Source organism: Mytilus trossulus, chromosome 6, assembly GCF_036588685.1.
Source record: "Mytilus trossulus isolate FHL-02 chromosome 6, PNRI_Mtr1.1.1.hap1, whole genome shotgun sequence".
NCBI classification, from domain to species: Eukaryota; Metazoa; Mollusca; class Bivalvia; order Mytilida; family Mytilidae; genus Mytilus; species Mytilus trossulus.
The window spans coordinates 37,411,438-37,435,437 of record NC_086378.1 but is presented as its reverse complement, the minus strand read 5'-3'; the positions used below and the strand labels follow the sequence as shown (position 1 = coordinate 37,435,437).

The 24,000-nt window shown below is 32.1% G+C and overlaps 2 protein-coding genes across 14 annotated transcripts in view; one reads left to right on the top strand and one right to left on the bottom strand.

Moving 5' to 3' along the window:
- Positions 1-11,966, top strand: part of LOC134721271 (uncharacterized) — a 42,401-nt gene extending 30,435 nt beyond the window's left edge. For all 7 annotated transcript variants that reach the window (XM_063584137.1, XM_063584141.1, XM_063584138.1 and 4 more), the window contains one exon: positions 2,015-11,966. In XM_063584137.1, the coding sequence (XP_063440207.1) occupies positions 2,041-9,063 (7,023 nt within the window). In that variant the 5' untranslated portion in view covers positions 2,015-2,040 and the 3' untranslated portion in view covers positions 9,064-11,966. The remainder of the gene's footprint in view (positions 1-2,014) is intronic.
- Positions 11,967-15,939: 3,973 nt separating this feature from the next.
- Positions 15,940-24,000, bottom strand: part of LOC134721270 (piezo-type mechanosensitive ion channel component 2-like) — a 94,959-nt gene continuing 86,898 nt past the window's right edge. For 6 of the 7 annotated variants that reach the window (XM_063584129.1, XM_063584131.1, XM_063584132.1 and 3 more), the window contains one exon: positions 22,405-23,582. In XM_063584129.1, coding sequence (XP_063440199.1) covers positions 23,300-23,582 — 283 coding nt within the window. In that variant the 3' untranslated portion in view covers positions 22,405-23,299. Of the gene's footprint in view, positions 18,054-22,404; positions 23,583-24,000 lie in introns of those variants that run through there. The other variant, XM_063584133.1, reaches the window with a different exon arrangement.

Sequence of the window (24,000 nt, the reverse complement as noted above, 5' to 3'; positions counted from 1 at the left end):
ATGCCAGCAGGGAGATTGGTGTGACAAGTGACCATTTATGTTGAATGGTCATTCTTCATGGACATGTTTCTCACCTTCGTAAACATATACCTGTAATTACTGTCAAATTTGGTTACACATGACCGATTCATAATGGCACTATTATCCAAAGACTTTTCTGCTGGGTTTTTAACAATTCCTATCTAATTATCCTACTTTTTGATATAAAGACACTTTATCATTTAATTAATCTCCAGGATTTTTGGTGAAACTTGGTATTTAATTGGTTTTCTCAGAGAAAATTGGAACATGTTTATCACACCTTAGTTGGAGTCCATGTTATTGAAAAACCATAAAAAGGGACTTGAACTCTGCAAAGAATAGAAAAAATATTGAACTTTTGAAGTTTATGCAAATAAAAAGTTTCAAAAAGTGACTATGCATATTTTAAATTGAATAAGAATTCATCTACTTTGCATACATAATGCCATGATATATGCTTTGTTTATATGGTAAAAAAAATAGAACTCGGAAGAATACTCTACTATTCTTCTACCTTAAAGTTTATCGGTGAATCAGTGAATTGTTCAAGGAGATATTAAATAATATTACCAGAATATACTATTGTCAAATTAATCACCTGATTAAACAAATGATAATTCTCCCTTCAGTCAGGCCCCAATTGTTCAGTTTACCTAACAATTTCTGTAAAGAATTGAAGCATACAAAAGAGATAATATTTTAATGATTAAGTCTTTGATATAGAGATGGAATTACTTTGTGAAAAGGAAATGGCTAACAAGACTGCCTGGGGACAGGTAACAAAAGGTTGTTCACATTCCTTTTGTCTTGTATGTCTTACCTGTAATTTGGCTGTTTAACATGGGAATGTCTTTAAATGGTTGAGACAAACAATTTGTTTCGAGGGAATTCACCTCAAAATTGACTCATTAAATTCATTGGACACATTTTAAGATTGTTTATCTGCAAAAACAATTTTTTTTATGTGATGTCAGTTTTAGTTGTGAAATTTGAAAGATAATTAAAATTATTTTTAATACTGTAACAAAGGAATGAACAGAGAAAAGTGGGGTTATATTATATAAAGTATAAAACTACTTTTCTTTCCATGGATACTAGTTAGGAAATTATTTCATTTCAATGGAATGAACGGAGGAGAGTGGGGTTGACATAGATTAAGTAAACAACTTTTCTTTCCATAGATACTAAAAGTAAGGAAATACACATATATCCTCTAGGTCTTTGATAAAAGTTAATACTACATCATTAAATTTCATTAAAATTTAATTGGTTAATAAAATGGTTGTATATGTATCAGCCCTAAAGCTAGATGATTGATTATTCCTTATAACTGATTTACTGTTGATATCTAAAAGGAATTCTACTGACAATTCTATAGACCACCAGGGAGAGAATAAGTTTTATAAACCTCATTGAGGTGTGAGAAAAATGAAGGTAAAAAAGAGGGGGGAGGGGTTATATTAATATTCATGAGAAAAAAATGCAGGTAACTAGGAACAAGGAAAAGGCATTATAATAGTGATGAGAAAAAATGTAGCTAATAAGTGGGGGAGGAATAATGTTAATAGTTATTAGAATAATATAGGTAACAAGTGGGGGAGGCCTATAATGATAATAGTATTTAGAATAATATAGGTAACAATAGGGGGGTGCATATGATAGAATAAGATAATAATATCAATGTGAAAAATGATGGTAAAAAGTTGAAAAAAAGTCATAATAATACTTTTAATCAGAAAAATGAAGTTAAATAGTGGGGGAATCATATAATGATAATAGAATTGAGAAAAATGTATGTTGTTGTTGTTTGTTTATCAATCGTGTGTCTGTCTTGAATCATCCCTATAGACGGAATTTGTCACTTTTTTAATCTGAATATATTTTCAATGCATAAACTTTCCTTAAAATGGTTGTTTACAGGTACATACTACCTTAGTCAAAACTATAAATATTTTATTAGACATCGTTATTCAAAATCTTTTTTTATTTTCAGGATATCCAGTGTGATAACTGCAAGACATGTCAGAAGATTCCACTAAAACAGAGGATGATGGGAATGATCTAAACAATCACAAAGGACGAAGTCGACTTTGTAAACAGTGCAAGTTTCGTTGTACCGATCCAAAGGAATTTCTGGATCATCAGAAGTTCGCACATTCTCAGGACACCGATCCAGACTTAATACGCTCATTGGGAGGAAGGAGACGAAAAAGTCAACCAACGAAAAGAGCAGAATCTAGATCATCTACTGATCAGGTTCCTGAACAAAACTCATTACCCACAAGTGAACAATCTAAAAAATCAATAGATATTTCTAATAAATTAGATACATCAATAACGGACAAAACTGAACAAAACATAATGGGAGATAACCCAGACCGTATAGAAGAACCTATGGGTGATATTGAAGACCTAGCACACATGAATGGTGAGAGGGACTTTGATCAGCATTCAAATTTAAGTCATGAAATGGAAGATGATGAAGGTCGACTTATTATAGCCGAGGATCGTGAGGACCAATCACCAAGTGGCATCAAAACACCCACACGTAGTGGCAACATTCAGAATCGTACTTACGTATGTGGACAATGTGATTTCAGCTCTACAAGTGCAAAAACTTATCTGCATCATCAAAAAGATGGCCACAATGCAGACATAACTATCTATGAATGTAACATTTGTGAATATGCAACAAAATACAAGCAGAAACTTCCACGTCATCACAAACTGCACTTCTCTGGAAAAGATAGCAGTCTTCTACTGAATGGCTCAGATCTCGATAGCAGTTTTTCAGAAAAAGATAATAAAAGTACCGCTGGAAGTGACATAATTAGAATGAATGTTCCAATGCACGATGATGAGGAAGACGAGGTAGAGGAGGAGGAGGAGGAAGAGGAAACTCCCATTACTACTGTCATACCAGAGGCTCCAGAGGGAGAAAAGAAAAAGAGAAAAACAAGACAAGAGGTTGATCCTGGAAAGTACTTTGAAGTCTTTGATGAAACTGGAATCAAATATGCCTGTTCTAAATGTGGCAATGTTTACAAATGGCGAAAATCTTTGAACAAACATTGGAAAGAAAAACATATTGGTGATCTTCCCGATTCAAGTAAGCCTCCTCCAGGATTAGCTAAGCTTAATGCAGTCAGCAATATGAAATATCGTTATCCCGTGCCACCGTCTGAGAGAAGTCGGTTGACAGCTATGAATCATTCAACACCTCATTCTGGAACATCAACTCCAGTCATGCATGAAAAGATGGAAGATATGTCAGTTTCACCTGTTGTCATGCCCAGGTCTATTGGACCATTCATCAGCAATGCACCAACTTATTATCAACAGCAAAAAATGCAACAACATCCCAGGATGAGTCCGGACCTTGGATATAACCAACATAGTAGGAGCCTGCCTAGAGAAAGATCTGGCAACAGAGATGAGCAGCCCCTTGATTTCTCCTTTCACAAAGAAATGAATTTATCTATGAATAAGAGTATGGATTACAACAAGAACCGAGTAAGATTAGATCAGATGGATCATGGGATGTTTCAGAAGTATCGTGGTATTAAACAAGAACTCCAATGGGGAGATAATCAAAATGGAGAAGATTTACAAAAAGAAGAAGCTAAAGATGAGAACCCTGTACTTCAGTGCTCACGTTGTGGCTTCATAGCTAAAACTTTAGTTGATTATAGCTCCCATATGACTCTACATCTCAACAAGCGTGCATTCAAATGTGCTGAATGCCAAGAACATTTTAATGGCGTTGATGATTTGAACAAACATTTCGCTGAAAATCATCTTGAAAAAATCCAAGAGCATAAAGAAGCAATTCAGAAAATACCTCATGGACTGCAACAGACATATCATCTTCTCAAAATGCCACTGAACAACATAGCCTCTCAGGAAATATCAACAACAACAGAACCAAAATATCTGAAATGTAACATGTGTGATTTCGTTGCAAAATGGCCAGCTGAGCTTCAAAAACATGCTGTATCACATTCTGAGGAACGACCCTTCATTTGTATGGTGTGTGGATCTACATATAAATGGAAATGGGACTTAGTCAAACATTTTGAAAAAAGTCATAGCACACTTCAGAATCCATACAAGCGCCGTGAACAAAATACACCAACTGCATCAGCAAAGACCACACCAAGTACACCTCAGTCAACCCCATCTCCATATGGAGGGAATAGCATGTATGGTGGATCTCTGCAGATGTTGTCGACTGCTGCAGCTGCTTTGGTGGACAAGGATCAATTTGGTCACAAACGATTTTCTAATAGTTATCTACAAGAATCTAGCAGCAAGAAACGTAGATTATCTGACACTGAATTAAGTTTACTGGAAGATACAAATAACAATTTGTCTCGTGATGGTTATATCACTGCTGGATCAGTTGAATATCAATCTAATCGTGCTTCTTCAGAACCACCAAAGAACAATGATTTATATGGTAAAGGTGGCATGGAGAGATCGTCCTTTTCAACTTTGAAAGAAATGGAAAATTTGATCCCATCATCAGATGACTCTAACCAATCAGGAAGAGAACATTTCATTAAGGTCAAAGATGGTTTGACCATGAAAGACGCTGATGGAACTGATATTCTGTTACCGTACAAATGTAGATTATGTGAATATCGAGCCAGATGGCCATCTGAAATACAACAGCACATGAAAAATCATTCTGATGAGAAGCCTTATCATTGCCCTAGATGCAGCTATAAAAGTAAATGGAAGTGGGATGTCGTCAAACATTTGAAACGTTGTGGAGGCGGAACCATTAAAGATGTTATTGACACAACCAAAATTAGAAAACTACCGCCACCAAATGTAACTGTCAACACAGAGGGAGCATTCCATCAAGATACACCTCAGCCATTTAGACCACATAGCGATATGCAAGAAAACATGCAGCCAAGATTTGTCTATAATGGATTTATGCAGAACATGACTGAAAATGATCAGAATGAGAAAGTTATGACCTATGAATGCCTCGAATGTCCTTTTGTTGGAAACAGCCCTGCTGAACTCAAACGTCACTCTGTCTTACATTCCGAGAATAAACCGTTCAGCTGCACCGTATGTGGATATAGTTCAAGATGGAAATGTGATCTTAAGAAACACATGCGTACATACGGACATGAGAACTCTTTTATGCCCCAGTCTGAGGATTCATCACCAATGTATTTGCAAGATAAGTTTAAACTTGCACACAAAAATCATCATGAAAACCAAATGTCACAAATGCAGCAGGAAGATGAAAGACAGCTTTACAAGTGCGACCAGTGCCAATATGCCACGTACAAAAAATTCAGCTATCAGGCACATTTGAAGATGCATGGTTCAGCCAACATTCCACAGGAGACTAATGACAAATTTAAATGCAAGCAATGTCATTTCAAAGCACCAGACTTGCCATCATTCCTTCAACATAAGAAAACACATTCCACAAATTCTGTAGCTTCACCGGCGTCACAACAAAACGCTCCATCACCATCATCACAACAGAATGGATCATCATTAATCAGAAATGATGATGAAAATTCATCATCCATGGACGTCTCTAGCCGAACACTTCATAAACATCGACGTAAACCATCTCAACCCTCACAGCAATTCAAGTGCTCAAAATGCCACTTTACATCATTTTCAAAGTCTAGCATCATGATGCATGAAAGTACCCATGAACCTGAAAAAATGGAAGAGGATAATAATGAAGGCCAAGAGGATGAATACGATGATTGTAAAATAGTTGGAACAGACCAAGAGTACCAGCTTGATGCATCTGACATGAACCAGTCCCATAATAATAAACCACTCAATTTCTCTGGTGCTTTAGATCTAACTCGTTCATCAACTCCAGTATCTTCAGCACAACAGCAAAAGCCTACAGTGTCAATCCATCACCATGCTGCTAGGACTGTCAACCAGCAACCAATCAACCCAGCATATCCATTCCATTGTGAATGGTGTCCAGCTATGTTTCCAAACCTGGCGACTGTGTATCAACATGCATCCCAGGTCCATCCAAATGAGTTGAAGGCACAAGAAACAAACGACAAACCACAGTCATCTACTGGAATGAGTCTGCCTACACGTCAGCCAGTACCAGTATCAAATGCCAACACTTTTGAGCATCCAATATCTATGACACCAAAACAAGCGTTACCACAACTTCAGGCACAACTTCAACAGAATCCTATGTTTAACTTGTACAAATATCGTCCAATTGAGCCAAAGCCATCATCTGCCTCAGTTCATACAACTCCGTCAGTGGCCTCAATGCCATCCACAGTGTCTGCCTTGACACAGTCACTCCATCAAAGACTTAATGATAGCCGTGCTCAAAACGCTGTCGCCATGCAGCTCCAACAACAAGCAATGGCCCGTGCTAAGAAATCTACAAGTCCACAAAAGAGAGGGCGATCATTCCAATGCACAAAATGCTCGTTCACTGCTCCAAATGCTGTAACTTACCTACGACATATTGAAAGACATGGAAGCAACTGCCGTCATACCTGCCGATTCTGTGACTATAGCATTGATAGGTTGAATCTGTTGTATCAGCACATGAAAGGAACTCATGGGGATGTTTGGAGGGGTACACCAGAGGAGAAGATCCGTCTCACACCAAGTGGGAAAGGAGAAGACAAGAGATGGGGCATAGATTCAGAAAGTTTAAACAGCTCCTTTGATGGATCAGATTATGGACAAGAAATGGACATGCAAGAACAATTGGAAGAATCTGCAAACAGAGAAATGAAAATTTATAGTACAATGGCAATTAATGGACAAAAACCAGTACTGACTATACGTGGAATGGCAAACTGGAGAGGAATTCCAATACAACTCTGCATGATCAATGGTCGTAAAAACTACAAATGTCCAAGCTGTTCATACGTTAGTAGTAATGCCGCCAACACTGGAAACCATGCTCGTCAACACAACTGTGGGAAGAAATATTGCTGTGATGTATGTAATTATGGCGCAGACAATCTTAAACTCATTTATAACCATAAAGATAGCATTCATCCAACAGAGCCTATCTTCGTAGAAAAATATGAAGACACGCCATTTACCGAGTATGAAGGTACCATTGATGAAAATGGATGTTCGAACAAGGGACCAATGATACTGCCAACATGCACAAAATGTCCGTTCAAATGTAAAACTATCAAGAAACTTCAACAACATATCATGTTACATGGAAGTGGTGAGAAACACAAGTGTGAATATTGTGATTTCCATGTTGGAACAATCGAAGAACTGTTACAGCATCTTGTTGTACACCGTGAGCCATATGAACCAAAGTTAGAGTCCTCTGATGACGAGGATAACGCAAGGTCGACAGAACAAAGTGACAGCCAGATTGAACAACCAGTATTGACTGAAGTAAGAATGAACAATATATTGAACAAACTATCGAACAATGCCGGACAAATACGTTACAAATGTTCACGTTGTGCTTTTACGGCCTACAGAAAGAGCAGCCTATTTAATCACTCTGAACTTCATCTTAAGCACCCAAATATGGGAGAAAAATTTGTACAGCGAATGGGAAATGACGATTTTACTAATGAACAAGCCGACAAGTATTTCCAAACTTTAATTATTGATCCCAAAGATGAAAAAGGTCTTGAAATCCTAAAAAATGCAAACACAACAGAATTTTCTGATCATGAAATGGAAGATGAGAAAGAGTTTATGGATGAAGGAGAATATATGGATGATTTGGAAGGAGGAGAATTTGTTGATGATGAAATAGCTCACTTAGAACAAGAAGACTTAGAAGGCAATTCGGCTAAGTTGAGGAGGAAACATTTCAGTGGGGAGGAATCAGATGACAGTCTTGCAGAGATGGATCCTATTGCTCTACAGCAACAAATGTCAATGAATTTGTCTGGGAACATAACTCAAAAAGTCCGTTACTCGTGCAATCAGTGTCCATATCGATGTAATGCATTACGAAGCTTCAAATGTCATATACACATGCATGGTCTAAATAAAAAGTACATTTGTGATTTCTGTAATTGGAGTGCTGATAGGTTAAACTTGTTGTATCAGCATCGTAAAGTTCATCAGGCAGAGGTCGGATTCAACGTTGCGCCTTCAGATATCGTTTTCCTTAACAGAGACTTTGCATTAGAAAACAATAAAAGTGTTATAAATGACTATTCAGTTAAAAGTTCATTGTTAGAGGAAAAACTGAACCGAATAACTACTGCAAGAACAGCAGACGGGAAGAAAATTTACATTTGCAAACTTTGTCCGTTTAGCTGTAGCAGTAAGAACAGTTACACATATCATAAAACCTTACACAAAATTTCTGCGAGATACACATGTAACGAGTGTTCCTTCAGTGTGGAGCGAGTGAATTTGTTATCCCAGCATATGAAACTGCACAAACGTGATGCTACTTGTTCACCAACTAGTGACATATATGACAATAAAAACAATGAACCATCAACTCCAGAATTTGCTCCACAAGTATATTTCAATGGACAAGGTTCAATGGAAGACAGTGATGTCAGCCAAGAAGAAGAGTACAAAGAGTTCAAATGTGACCGTTGTCCATTTAGCACACCTTCTAAAGATGAGTTAGATAATCATGAACATCAGCATAGCGAAAGATCACAAAATTCATGTCCATATTGTGACTTTAGCTGCTTGAAAGAAGAGCAACTCGTTGAGCATCTTCAGTGCCATTTTCCAAGTACAAAAATTGACAATGAAACATTTAAATCCATAATCGAAAAGCAAGGAAAGAATAGTGAAAAACCGCTAAAACCTGAAGTTCACTTGGTTAAGAAATCCAAGAGTAAGGAAGAAGAGCAAGAAGGGGAACCAGATTCTACCTCTGTTAGCGAAGGACAAGATCGTAACACTGTAAAAGACCTGTCTTCAGAACCTAGTGACAAAAAAGTTACTGTTGAAAAAACTGTTACTAAAATTTATTGTTGTCAGTATTGTGATAGAGAATTTGAAGGAAAATCACTTCTGTTACTACATGAAAAACAACATTTAATTGGTAACTGATAAAAATACGGTTTAAATTTAATATTTTTACTTAAAATACCAATCTTTCTTTATTACAAGGAAAAGTAAAATTATTTTGGTATATGGGAGATAACTCTCAATTTTTTTGTAAAAAACTTTAGTGCTTGGTGAATAAAGGCCTTTCAGATATATGCATTATAATTCTTTAATATATTAGTCCTGTTAAATGATCAAACTGAAACAAAATAATGTTAAAAGTGCAATAAACTATCATTAGAACAATTATCATTTTTATAAGGCATTTGTATATTACCGTAGTTGTAGTTTTTTAAGTTTTCATTCATTCAATAAATATAAAGTGCAATTTTAAATCATTCATATATAATTAGATTTTTTCTTAGAAATCCATGTTTTTATGTTATAGATATATACTTGATTTAATTTCTTTTTCATTTTTCATTGTAAATAGAGATACAGTCTAGTTTAAATATATCCTTAGAAGTAGCATTATTTTAGCCTTACATTCCAAAGTTGTTAGTTAACAAGGTTACATTGAAATTAAAGTGTTTAACTTATTGAATTTATGCATTTTATAATGTTGTTAATTTTTTTTCAAGAAAAGAAGTTTAATGATTGGATTGGCAAAATGAAAAAAAGGATTTTTTGTTTTATTACTTTAATATTATGTCTTCCAACATTGTTGATTTTTATACAATTATCGATGTTTAACTGTTGAAAAATTCAGAGGATTTTTATATTTATATATTTTGCCATTTTACACAAGCCCTCACATTCCAGAGAACACATATTGTGATACCATTAAATGTCTTCCCATTATAAAATGAATATGCAAGTTCAGAATATTTTAATATTGTCAAAATTTATTAAATAACAAATTGAGTAAATCTTTCCAACGAAAACTAACTTCCATCATTTTTGTAAATAGTAGAATCGTAGAGATAATGGCAAGGTTTCTAACAACGAAGTTTTTCTAGTTGTTGACAACAAATCATTTGTCTTCCATTTTGTATATTGTTATATATTTCTATTGGCATTCACAAGAATGAGCCTTACACAATTTGTATATACCAATTTTTCATGTTTTTATATTTATTATATATTATATACATGTACCTTATATATGAGAGATTGAACATATGTTTGTGTTTTAAATGTGCGATTTTTTTTCATTCCATGTATCTTTCACATATACCAATTTTCATTCATTTAAGTGTGAAAATAATGGCATGAATGTTTTGTGTATGGTCTAAATGTTATTCAAAACTGTGGGCTATATTTGTTTATTTTATCTTACAAATGCATATGAAGAAACTTCTTTTTTTTTAAACTGACAATGAATACTGTTATATATAGAAAGTGTAAATTTGCTGCTTATTTTGCTAAATAATGTTCAGAAATAATTTGATATATTTTACCAAATTTACTGTTTTTATTTTGCTTATAATGATTTAAAATATTTTGAAAAAAAATCAGCAGTTTTCTGTATATTTGATATTTTGTTTATATTTTGAAGAACAATGAAGACTGAAATGATTTGATATATTGGGAAAAAAATTAAACCATTTTCTTTATGTTGCCTTTTTTCAAGAAAACAACAAAAAGATTAATTTTATATTCCTTCTGTTTCCTTATATTGCATTTGTAAGCTGGTGTTGAAATACCTCTAAGTAATGTACATAGTTAGTCTTTATAATCTTACTATACTGGGCAGAAGGCCTTGGTCACTGATGATATGGTGCTATGTTACATAGAAACTGCCTGTAATATCACTGCTGGGACAATGTTGTATGTTACACAGTCTAAGGGAGATAACTCTGAATTAAATTACATATTTTTGAAATTCCTATCGTAAGTCATTTATCATTTTAAATATGTCATTGCGAAGATGTTTTTAATTAATTTACATTTTGCTATAATCAGAAATAATAGAATTTGATTAAAAAGTAAACATGGTATGAATTTATTCATAGTAAAAAATGAAATTGTTTTAGCTCATATTTTTCATAATTACACAAATAAAATAAAAAAAAAAAATGAAAACTTATTTTTTTTTTATTGAATTGTGTTCTTCAATTGCAATTTGAATAACATATAGATTAAGATTGTGTATCATGCAACATTTAGTGTAAAATGCTTCTCATAAATTCATTGAAGTTAGGTGCTAAAATGTTATTCAGTCATGAGTTTTATCGTAAGGGCAGTTGATAATGTTGCACTCGATGTAAAAGTTGATAATATCTTAGTTATTTTGTAAATGAGGCCACATTAGTCTGTTAGAAGTAAAAATCAGAGAAAAATTATCACTTAATTCTCTGGATTTTTGATAAAAATAATAGGTATTTTTTTTCGTACAGCATTTAATATAAAGTTTAAGTGCTAGAAATTGATTATTTGTTCTGTATCTGCATGAGTGGCCATTTTTTTTTAACCAATTGGAGTAAGCAAAATTTTGTTTCTAATTTTCCAAAGACTATGCATAAGAAGAGATGTTGGATTTTTTTTTTATCTGCAATAATCTGGAAAATATTTTTGATTGAAAATATTTTTTGTCAGTAAAATAGTAATGCAAGAAAATCCAAATTTGTCTGAAATGTTGACCCTGACTTAAAGAAAGGATATACTTATATTCAAATTAAAAGATTAATTTGTTTGATTTATGAAAGATTACAATATTAAAAATACTCACATGAAATGTTTTCATGAAAGTACAATCAGGTATGAGTTGATTTTAATGTGCTTTTAATGGAAATATATTTTATCCACAATTACATTCTATAAACTGCAAACATTACAAGTTTTGTATAAAATTGTGTTTTAATTATATGTATACTTTAACTTGGGGCAAATGTAGCCATAATGGAGGTTTATCAATACTATTAGAAATGCTTAAAAAGTTATAATAAAAATAATTTACTTAAAAACTGTCATTTTTATGTAGCCATTTCTTTGGAGTCGGCACACTGGTATAAGTATGCATCATAATTTTCCTTTTGAAATATTGTGACAAAAGCATTTAAAAATGCATATATAGATATAAGAAGATATGGTATGAGTGCCAATGAGACAACTCTCCATCCAAGTCACAATTTGTAGAAGTAAACCATTATAGGTCAAAGAACAGCCTTCAAAACAGTCTTGGCACACACTGAACAGCAAGCTGGAAAGGGCCCCAAACAAATGACTAGCGCAAAACCATTCAAACAGGAAAACCAATGATCCAATCTATATAAAATTCAAGAAATGATAATCATTTATGAACAACATCAACAAACAACAACCACTGAAAAACAGGTTCGAATCTGTTGTCAAGACCAAATTCTCAAATAATTTAAAAACAACACATCCAACATAAGTTTTCAAGCTGTTCCTGTAGACGAGGAAGGACACATGTGCTAGCGCAGTCAATCAATACTGCATAAAAGATGGTCTGATGATTCTGATTCACAAAGTGCATTCAATCAATAGAGCATTAAAGATGGTATAATGATTCTTATTCACAAATTGATTTGTAAATACTAGTACTCATTGAACTTCTTGATCTTGTGAAGATTGTTAGCTCAGCTGATAAAATTGAGAAGGTCTGAAGTTTCTACTTTGTTAAGAATATGCTGAAATGTTGCCTATTCTTAACAAGCTTTCAAGTTCATATTGAAGATGGTCAACTTCTTGCAGCCATTTTAAATTGAGAATCTTTAATAATTTGGTAAAGCTTCCAATTTGCTAAGAATGTGCAGAAATGTTGCCTGCTTCCCAGTAAGTAATGAAGTATTTCAACTTCTTCAGCAATTTTGAATTAAGCATCTTTAATAATAAGGTAAAGGTGTGTGTGATGAATTTATATTATATAACAATCGCTTAAAAAACAAGAAAAATGATTAATCAGTTAAGGAAATAACGCTTTTATTGCTGGTTTTCATCTTGCAGTTTTGATACTATTCATTTATATATAAAAAGGAACACAATTCTCTGTCTACAAACTGATTTAAAAGTACCACAGGTGGTGTTCCCTCAAACTTGTCATTCATTTCTTTAAAATATAAAAAGGGTGTTGTGATGTATATTTCACTGAGGAGAACAGCATCTAAATTACACAAATATCAAAAAAAGAAAGTGTTCAACTTTTAGTATTCAACAAGCTGCTAATCCTCCTGAACAATTTTAACAGAAGCTTCTGAGATCTGTTATCTCCACCAAATTCTCTAAATAACAAATATGGATGACAAGTTTGAAAATGGCTGAAGACAAGGTACACCTCTACACATAGATGATGTCTTGAATGATAATGCTTATACATATAGCGTCTAGACATACAGACATGATAAGAAAAACTTAACATTGATCAATGAACAACAAAACAGATGAGGCAAACCCTGCCAGACATTTACAACAAGCAATCATTCCATACACCAAATATAGTTGTCTTATTGATAACAAACCACAAAAACATATTGCCTAATGAACCATGAAAAAGGTTGAGGTCAGTTGAAATATGCCATATCAGAATGTTCACCTTATAAACATTTCATCTAGAAAATTGGAAATGGAAATGGGGAATGTGTCAAAGAGACAACAACCCCGACCAAGAGCAGAAAACAGCTGAAGGCCACAATGCAATGGGTCTTCAATAGTGAGACAAGAGTGCACACACTAAAATGTCTCGCCTTCTTAACTAATCATTGATATTTATGTTGATAGTCCTAAGTGTAAAGCTTTATTACAACTGTCTCATAAACATTACATTAACCAAGAAAACTAAACAAAGACCAATGAACCATGAAAATGAGGTCAAGGTCAGATGAACCATGCCAGGCAGACATGTACAGCTAACAATGCTTCCATACAACAAACATAGTTGACCTATTACTTATAGTTTAAGAAAAATAGACCAAAACACAAAAACTTAACAATGAGCAATGAACCGTGAAATTGAGGTTGAGATCAAATTAAACCTGTGCACCATATAGATCATAAAATATTTCCATACACCAAATATAGTTGAGCTTTGGAATATAGTATTAGATAAAAAGACCAAAACTCAAAAACTTAACTTTGACCACTCAACCATGAAAATGAGGTCAAGGTCAAATAACATCTGCCCGCTAGACATGTACACCTTACAATTATTCCATACAACAAATATAGTAGATCTATTGCATAAAGTATGAGAAAAACAGACCAAAACGCAAAAACTTAACTATAACCACTGAACCATGAAAATGAGGTCAAGGTCAGATGACACCTGCCAGTTGGACATGTACACCTTACAGTCCTTCTATACACCGAATGTACTAGCCCTATTGCTTATAGTATCTGAGATATGGACTTGACCACCAAAACTTAACCTTGTTCACTGATCCATGAAATGAGGTCGAGGTCAACTGAAAACTATCTGACGGGCATGAGGACCTTGCAAGGTATGCACATACCAAATATAATTATCCTATTACTTATAATAAGAGAGAATTCAACATTACAAAAAATCTGAACTTTTTTTTCAAGTGGTCACTGAACCATGAAAATGAGGTCAAGGACATTTGACATGTGACTGACGGAAACTTCGTAACATGACGCATCTATGTCTTCCAACTTCTAAAATATAAAGATTTAAAAAATTTGCTAACACCGCCGCCGCCAGATCACTTTCCCTATGTCGAGCTTTCTGCAACAAAAGTTGCAGGCTCAACAAAAATCACACACCCAAAGTGGATGCAGCTGGCCCCTTAACAAAAAAGTGCACTAGTTCGGTGATAATAGACGTCATACTTAACTACATAATTTATAAAAGATCTAAAATGCTAGAGGTTTATTAATGAACTCATGCCTGTTTTAACTAAACTCAAGTTCTACGGTAGAGTAACCTGATTCTATTTGTTTCACTTAAGATAAAAAAAAATTCAACAGCACAAGTATTTAACAAGCTTCAATTCCAAATTACACAACATACACAATTGCAAGAAAACAGATTATTATATACAAGTAAAAGAAAACTGTATATAGCAAGATTTTATGGCAGCATCCTATAACTTTTTAAATTGATGGAATGAAAAAAACTCTAACGATTACATCCCCCATATGATATGGGATATTCACAAGACTCTCTCTTGAAACTAGATGTGTCAAAGCGACACGAATGGCCCTGTCCTAAAACGTTTAAAAATCTGCAATTTTAAACACATGTGTACACAAACATAATGGTAGTCTCACATATCAAAAATCAGCTCAAAATCTGGAGAGGAATAGAGAAAAAATCCACATAGCTGTGATTTTCAACAATTTCTCAAAGTTCAAAGCCCATAATTTCTGCAAAAAATTAGTGGAGCAGAACGAAACTTAAACTTGATCTGTAACCCTTCATGGTTAACTCACATACCAAAAATCACACCAATATCTGAAGGCGTTAAGAAAAAAACTCTGTATAATGGTTTGTTGAGGAATAAAGGAATGACGGAATTTTGGACAAGGGTAAAACTATACGGCGCCAACAACTTCGTTGCGGGGCCATGAAAATAGTTTCACATTTTTCTGATTATCAAACTCATTTGATGATAAGTAAGTGGGAAGCCTCATCTCAATTAGAACAGAATATGTGAAAAAATGAAAGTACAAAAAGAAATTATACTGTCCCATCATTCAAGATTTAAGATTTTTCCCCCTGATGATTGAAATCACCTGTGGTTTTGAAGTATGGAAATCTAATTCTTGGAGAAGCAGAAAATAAAATTTTTAAAGTCTTTAGTTTTGACATGGCTTGGGATCAAACCACATATAACCCATATGTGAGGATTGCACACTACCATGAGGCATGAGATCACAGAAGATCTGTAGTTCTCAAGAGTGGAAACTTCATCCAAATCATGGAGTTCCTAGAAAAGCAATAATAAAGGGACGATAGGCAAGTTGAAATTATGATACAGAAACTGGATGCATATGGTGAAATAACAAACTTCATTTACAACATTCATAGCTTTATTTACAAGGAGGCATACATAACAGGTACAATATCCATTAACAAAATAAATAGCAGTATATAAGTATGTACATGTAAAATGACTATGAGCAAATATAATGTAATGCATTGTAAAACATAACAAAGAAATGATAAATAATAAAAAAAATCATTATCCCAAAACAGTATAATAAATGATACTTAAGATGAAGGGGAAATAACCCTTTATTAAAATGAACCAAATAATTTTGTCATTTTTTAAAACCATTATTTCAAAAATTTAGCTCACTAAAATTTAAGCATTTATGCATCAACAGTAAACTCATCATTTTTGAAAAAGAAATTACTTTGAAGCATTCTTAGAATCATATATTTTTTAATAAAAAAAAATGTAACCTCAATTTTTTGTATTTAGGTTTCATCAGAACTTATATGAATTATCATCTCAGAAAAAAAATTATATAAAAAAATTAATGTGCTATCTTATTTTCTATAAAGGCTAACATGATTCAAGTTGACTTTATTTTCCCATTTATTTATTTATTTTGAAACCATTAAATAGCAGAAAGTATCCCAAATTCATAAATCATTATCAAAATATAATGACAGAAATATACATCTAAACTGGCCAACTCTGGACTAATTTTATATCTTTCTGAAATAAGCAATCATTAATGCCCAAATATTGATAAAATTTTACCATTTTAAAATGCTTAGCATAAAACAGTAGAAATCAACAACAAAAAAAAAATCCTCAGTGGAAATAACTATAGTAACAAAACTTTTGTTTTCATTATTACAACAAAAAATGGTTTTCATCTTTTAGATGACATATATTTAATATACTAAAGCAAAATAAAAATAATGGATAAGTCCTAACCACACAACCTCACAGTGTTGCCAAGCAACATATCAAACAGCCAATCAGGCACATTTGGCAAACAAAAACATAAATAAAGTGAAGGCACAAAAATATAATTTCATGATACAGTGCATCAGTGTTTCTAGAATTATGAGGTAGAAAAGCTGGCACATTTTTTCAAGATAGGAAGACAAAAATAACAAGATACCTAATTTCAACAATAAAATATTTATTTTGTACTTCAAACTAACGAAACTCTTTTAAAAAGATATGAATAAAATAGATAATAAATAATGTACAGTCAAAAACAATTCATTCACCGAGCTCAATGAGAGATCTGATTTTTCTCCACGAAATAAATATAAATGGTTTTGAAATTTTAGAGACTTATTACTTGAAAATCATTAACACATAAATAATTTCAACAAGATTAATTCATAGAAGACTATTATTGCACTTACACACATGTTCAGCAAACTAAGTGGAGGATATATACCTTGAGTTAGTATGTAGGTTTTAATAGGGAGTATTGGTTTTCAAAGCCATTCTTTTCTGCTTACAAAAGTAAACAATCATTTCAATGTTTATTATGTTTTTAGCTGCACTGTACAAGTTTCTTATTGTATGTTTTACTTTTCGACATCGGTCAAGATATAGTATTCAAATTTTGGCAGAGGGCTTGTGAGTACAAATTCCCTCCAAAAATGAGACAAAGCAATTTATTTCTTCTTGAAACCGTATGGTATGGGTTTTTCTTATTGTTATAGGTTGTAGGTTTGCTAACAATTACTTACATCCACTTTTAACTTTGGCAGATAGTTGTCTCATTGGCAACTTGACCACATCTCCCTATTTCTACATACCCAAGGTATACATTTCCACTAACCAAATTACAAATTTTAATATCATCCTTATATAATTTTAAAACGAATTTACAAACATTTTTTTCATTCCAGTTTAAGTTTCGTCACTTTAATCATAGTTGCTGGAGATCTGTATATGAATATGAGTTTGGCAAATAAATCCTCTTCTAATCTGAACTGATGACACTCTCTGGCCATATAAATATCCAGACACAGGTTGAGGACATAGTCTACGTTTGGCAGTTCTAAGAACATTATAACTTCTGACGAACCACTAAAAAACACTCGTACAAATCTGCCAATCACAAGCACAGCAGAAATATATAGTCCAATAATTCTGAAATGAAGAAATTAGTGAATTCTTGTTAGTAAATAAGGAATTGATAAAGTTGATAACTTAGCAATACAATACAATCAACAATGTAACTGATTTCCCAACACTTTGAAGTTGCAAAAGAAATTGTTCGAACTCAAGAGTTTTCTATGTATCATTAAACTTGCATTTGTACCCTACAATAACTTATTCGCAGCATAAATTAAAATGTCTTACCCAAAATCTGCATCTTAAACATAAAAACATGAGGTAAGTCTCAAATGATTTACAATAAAAATATACTTATTTTATATAGGTTTACAAAAATACCTGAACAGTAGTTCACATTTGACAATTTTCTTTCAAGATATTCTTTTATGCTTTCAATTGGCAGCATTCATAAGACAAATTGTAAGAATTTAAAATTAATAAAGAAGTAAAGATTTTTTTTTCAACTGGTATATCAAAAATTAAAAGCCAACAACGGCCAATTCTTTATCAAAAATAATAATTTTAATTTTCTTAACATAACATGGGAGATATAATTTCAAATTAGCTTAAAAATTTATATTTTAACACTTTATAGACATAAATAAGATTAAAATACTTATAGACATATATAAGCCTAAAAATAGTTATAGACATAAATAAGCTTAAAAATACTTATAGACGTAAATATTGCACATGATCATGAAACTACATGAAGCTATAAATATATATCCTACCAAACATCCCAAAACTACATGACTAAACTAATGTTGCATACTCTTAGCTACTAATATAAAAGTTCTACTCACAAAATGGTAGATTCTAAATATGTAAAAGCTTATACAAAATCACCACTTTTTTTTTACTACTGTAAAACAACTTTTTTTTTTACATATCACTGATAAATAAAATGATACAGTATAAAACATTTCAAAAAGCTGTTTAATGCTAAAACAACTAAATTTATATTAGCTTGCAAGTGAAGTTATATTTTCAAAACATCTAGCACTATAACAATAAACCACAGTAATTAATCTCAATTTTTTTCAAAGCAATATAGCACATAAACAAATACAAAATTACTTCTTTTACAATAATTATGTTATGTATGAATTATCAAGAGGGTGAAATAAAAGGAAGTCAGTAGGTATAATTTGTATTGCCTGATATAAATATTTTTTCAATATATTACAAATACAATATATCATAAATAATTAAATACACAAATGAAAATACATAAACATAGATATATAACCAAATTTTTTGGCAAACATCCGCCACTATGAATTTATAAACGGAAAAAAAAAATTTAACAAGGGAGGGAGGGTGGGTAATTTCAACGTAATATCAAATTCAAAAATGTAAAGAAAACACTTTGCAATAGTATAAATAAACAATTAACAACAAAGGAAAAGTTTATATCCAATAAAAAGAGCGAAATAATATAGTGAGTAAATTTAATGCAAGAGTTTATACTAATGAAAATCTAGTTTGAACCAGTGTGATTACTGAGGTGTAAAATATAAATTTCACTGTTTTGCTAATTAAATAATTTAAATCTTAAATTAAACCAATTATCAAGAGGGTGAAATAAAAGGAAGTCAGTAGGTATAATTTGTATTGCCTGATATAAATATTTTTTCAATATATTACAAATACAATATATCATAAATAATTAAATACACAAATGAAAATACATAAACATAGATATATAACCAAATTTTTTGGCAAACATCCGCCAAGCCTGCAAGGCCGCCAAAAAAAATTAAAGATAAAATAATAACTAGTATCAAAATAGTTATAATGATGATAAAACCAGACATACTATGATCACTCTTTTTTCTCACTTCAAATAAGCTCCATCCTTTCAAAATGTGTATAGATAATGAAAGGACAAAACAGCAAACCAACTCAAAATATATGTAGATCTTGAGTAGTTAGAGGAAAACCAGCATCATATTCAGGATGCAAGTTCTCTGAAAAGAGAAAAAAGAATAATTACAGTAAACAATATACATGTATGAAGTAAATAAAAAACACAGTTGCAACACATTACAACTTATATACTCTGATGCTTAATAATATTGATTATCTTTTTTCTGAAAAGTTCTGTACCAGCAAAATTTAAATGAAGCCCATCTCTCGGAGCAAATAAGGAAGCATCTGGAATATTGTCGAGTACGAAACTCCTATACAAATTACAATATAATAAATTATTTCTTTTACACAATCTTTTTAACTCAGTATTAACTTTATTAACTTTTGCTCCAGTTTTCATGTGATCAACTGGTCTAGGAAGAATAGAAGTAAAGATCAACTTAGCAAATGTCATCTTTTTTAACTTGTGAATTAAATCTCCGAAATATGATATAATAGTATCTACGGATTGAGACGAAGAAATATTATTAGTACCAACATGAACTATAACGAAATCTAATGAAATTAAATCTACTTTCCCAGATGTAATTAACTCAGTAAGACGACCAATCGTGGCACCAGGAAAGGCCTGAGTTGTACACCCATCTATTCCACTAACATATTTAGGTATAGACGCTGACACAATGGTCGCCCTTTTTTCAAAGAAATTCCCTGTAAAAATTTATAATAAAACATCTGAAATATGTGCCGTCATCTTTTCTGCTACTGAAATCTTATCATCTAATGAAAATTTTAAATATCTTTTATAAGCATCGCTTTTCCAATCTCCGTACAATTGAATTAATTCAGTAGGTACTTCTGATGCAAAAGCCCAGCTCGCCCCCCCTCGCCTAAAACTATGTGTAGAATATGAACAAGCATCTAAACCAATTTCAGTAATTAACTGTCTCAATATTGTCTGAAATTGTCTATACGTGACAGGTACACATAATTTATGTTTTATAAAACAATAAGCTGGACTCTTATCAGAAGTACAGACTAAAGACTTCATATTCAAAAAAGCTTGAACGGGACACAATGGAGAATCTGGTATCGAGACTAAAGGTATCAATAATTCTCTCTCACCAAACTGAATGGTTTTCGACCATTTAACACTTATCAATAATAGCTTACGCTTACAATCGAAAATAATACTATCCCTACAAAGCTGCTTATTATGATCAAAAGTAGAAATGGAGTCTGGCACCAAATTAGATTTTCTAAACATTAGAAAAAAGGCATGTAAAAATAAACACCATATAGTAGCATCATATGCACTATTCATATCCAGCTTCCTATAAATTTGAAGTAAAATGTGGGGAGTAATTGGCAAGGCCTGTTTTTGACAATGTGCCTTAATTCTACATAAACCTCTTAATACTAATCTCAAATGAAAAGCTTCAAACTGTGGATATTCTAAATCTAACAATAAGTGCAGATATCTTACTGAACTAAGATAATTCTTTATAGAGTCAACAGATTTAAAACTTCTACTTAGAAACTGTGCATATAGTGTCAAGACATGAACTGTAGCAGGAACAGGCATAAGTTCAAAATATATACAAAACATAAAATATGATTCTAACTGAGTTTTCTTATTTTTATAAGTACTCTCCGCAAAAGCATGTTTAGCAGAATCTTTACATTGAAACCGCAGAACCTCTAACTCTGTAAAATAAATTACCAATTATTTAAAAATGAAAAATCTGACATGAGAACTGGTACCTCTTCATATCTATCTACTGAAATAGCTGACTTAAATAACTCTCTGTATTTATGACTACAATGCCATCGAGACAAATAGTCAGCAAGTCTATTTTCTACACCTAAAATGTGTCTGGCTCGAACTTCAAACTGAAAACTTGCTTGAATAAAACAAAGCTCTCTCAAACAAGTTTGCATAAAAGCATCCTTAGATGAACCTGAATTGATGACCTGAACAGACGCCTCATTATCACAAAAGATCAGAATTTTTTTCCCGCAAAATGTTTTCCCCCAAATTTTAACCGCAACTACAATAGCAAGTAACTCCAAACAATTGATATGTAATTGATCTTTTGTGATATCAGAAGGAAAAACAGCATGAAAATACTGATTTGAAGTAATAGCTCCAAACCCTTCTAAACAAGCATCGCTTGAAAAAATCTCATCTGGAGACGACCAATCTTCAAGAGACATCATCGAGATACCATTATAGCTAGACAGAAACCTATGCCACCACAATAATTTCAACGTAATATCAAATTCAAAAATGTAAAGAAAACACTTTGCAATAGTATAAATAAACAATTAACAACAAAGGAAAAGTTTATATCCAATAAAAAGAGCGAAATAATATAGTGAGTAAATTTAATGCAAGAGTTTATACTAATGAAAATCTAGTTTGAACCAGTGTGATTACTGAGGTGTAAAATATAAATTTCACTGTTTTGCTAATTAAATAATTTAAATCTTAAATTAAACCTACCAGCAAGTTTTGAATTCTAACTATCTTTCTTTTATTAATAATAAATTTTAGAAAAGATAATGTGTATATGGATAACTGATGCTTTACAATTCCACGAGGCTAGGATTCTAGTATAAAACTTTTATCCATAATGAATACCAATGTCATTAGAGAACTCCACTTACAAATGGGTTTCCAAGAATATTTTGACATACAGAATTCAAAATCATACAATATAGGGGAGACAATTCAAATTGCCTTCTTTTATACTTATTTCTAATTGATACTATTTTCTTATTTTATATTTATGATACATTCCTGATTTCATAAACAAAAAAATAAAATAAAATGTAAATTTCATTAAAGAAAACCACAAAAACTTTCCCTTCAATTGCTTTTCACAAAGTATTAAAACATAACAAGAAATATATTTAAATATATAGAAAAAATAAAAAATGGCTATCTTCATAAGAGGTAACACGTTCAGCACGAAAACATACCCTGTAGATTAGAATGGCAAAAATTTATTGTCCTTTCAGACGAATAAAAACCAAAAAATTCCAAAATATACAATCAATAAAATCTTTTCACCAAAAAAAATAAAATGGAAAGAGACAAACATATATAATTGCCATTAAATTTGCTGCAAATCTTCCAATACACATGTATCAGCATGAATGTAAAACGACTAAAAAAAATTGCTATACAAAATAGAGTATAACTGATGAATATACAATATGTGAGCAAGACTGGCAATAGTATTATGGTTTAAGCAGTACTCAAATTTATACAACAGTTGAATTTTTTATATATAAAAAACTTTCAAATATTAAACAAGGTGTATGGCCACTGCAGGTTATCATTGTTTAAACAAATATATTTTAGCTTATAATTTAATCTTTCAGCTCCAACTCAAACATTAATTATTCTTTTTACAATCAGTGACGACAAGATGATTTGGAAGTCTAGTCCATTTGACACGAGTCTCTGCTGATCGGTAGAAGAAGATAAGTTTGGCGTAGAGATCTTCCTCCAGACGGAATTCTCCCATTTCTCGTACAAGATACAAATCTAAGCAAAGCTGTAATGCATTATCGATGTATGGTAGCTCATTGTAGGTGATATTTCCAATCAATCCTGATGTACTCAGTCGTAAGATTCTGCCAATCAACAATATGAAGGAAATATACAGTCCAATGATGCTGAAAAGCAAAGACAAATTAAAGAAAGGTATTTCACAATTAAGGAAGATATGCACAAAAACAATAAAGAATATTACTTCCCCCTTTGCACTAGAAAAGGTCTGTTCTGAAACTAGAAAACAAGGGTGGAATGAATTTTATATTGGAATCAAATAATCTAGCTACCATAACTAGGATAGTATCATTTAAATGTGATAATATATCAAAACAATGCCATATTTGAGCCACTTCAGTTTGTTAGAGTCTTTTAATATTTTTTTGTTTTCAAAGTCTTTGTTCAACTTAATAGTTATTCTAAAAACATGTGTCATGTGTATGGAATGCGTACGATTACTACTTTTATAGGTAAATAGTTTAGACCTTAGCAGGGCTATTCAATTAGAATAAAGCTTATTTCGACTGACAGCATTAAAAGGGC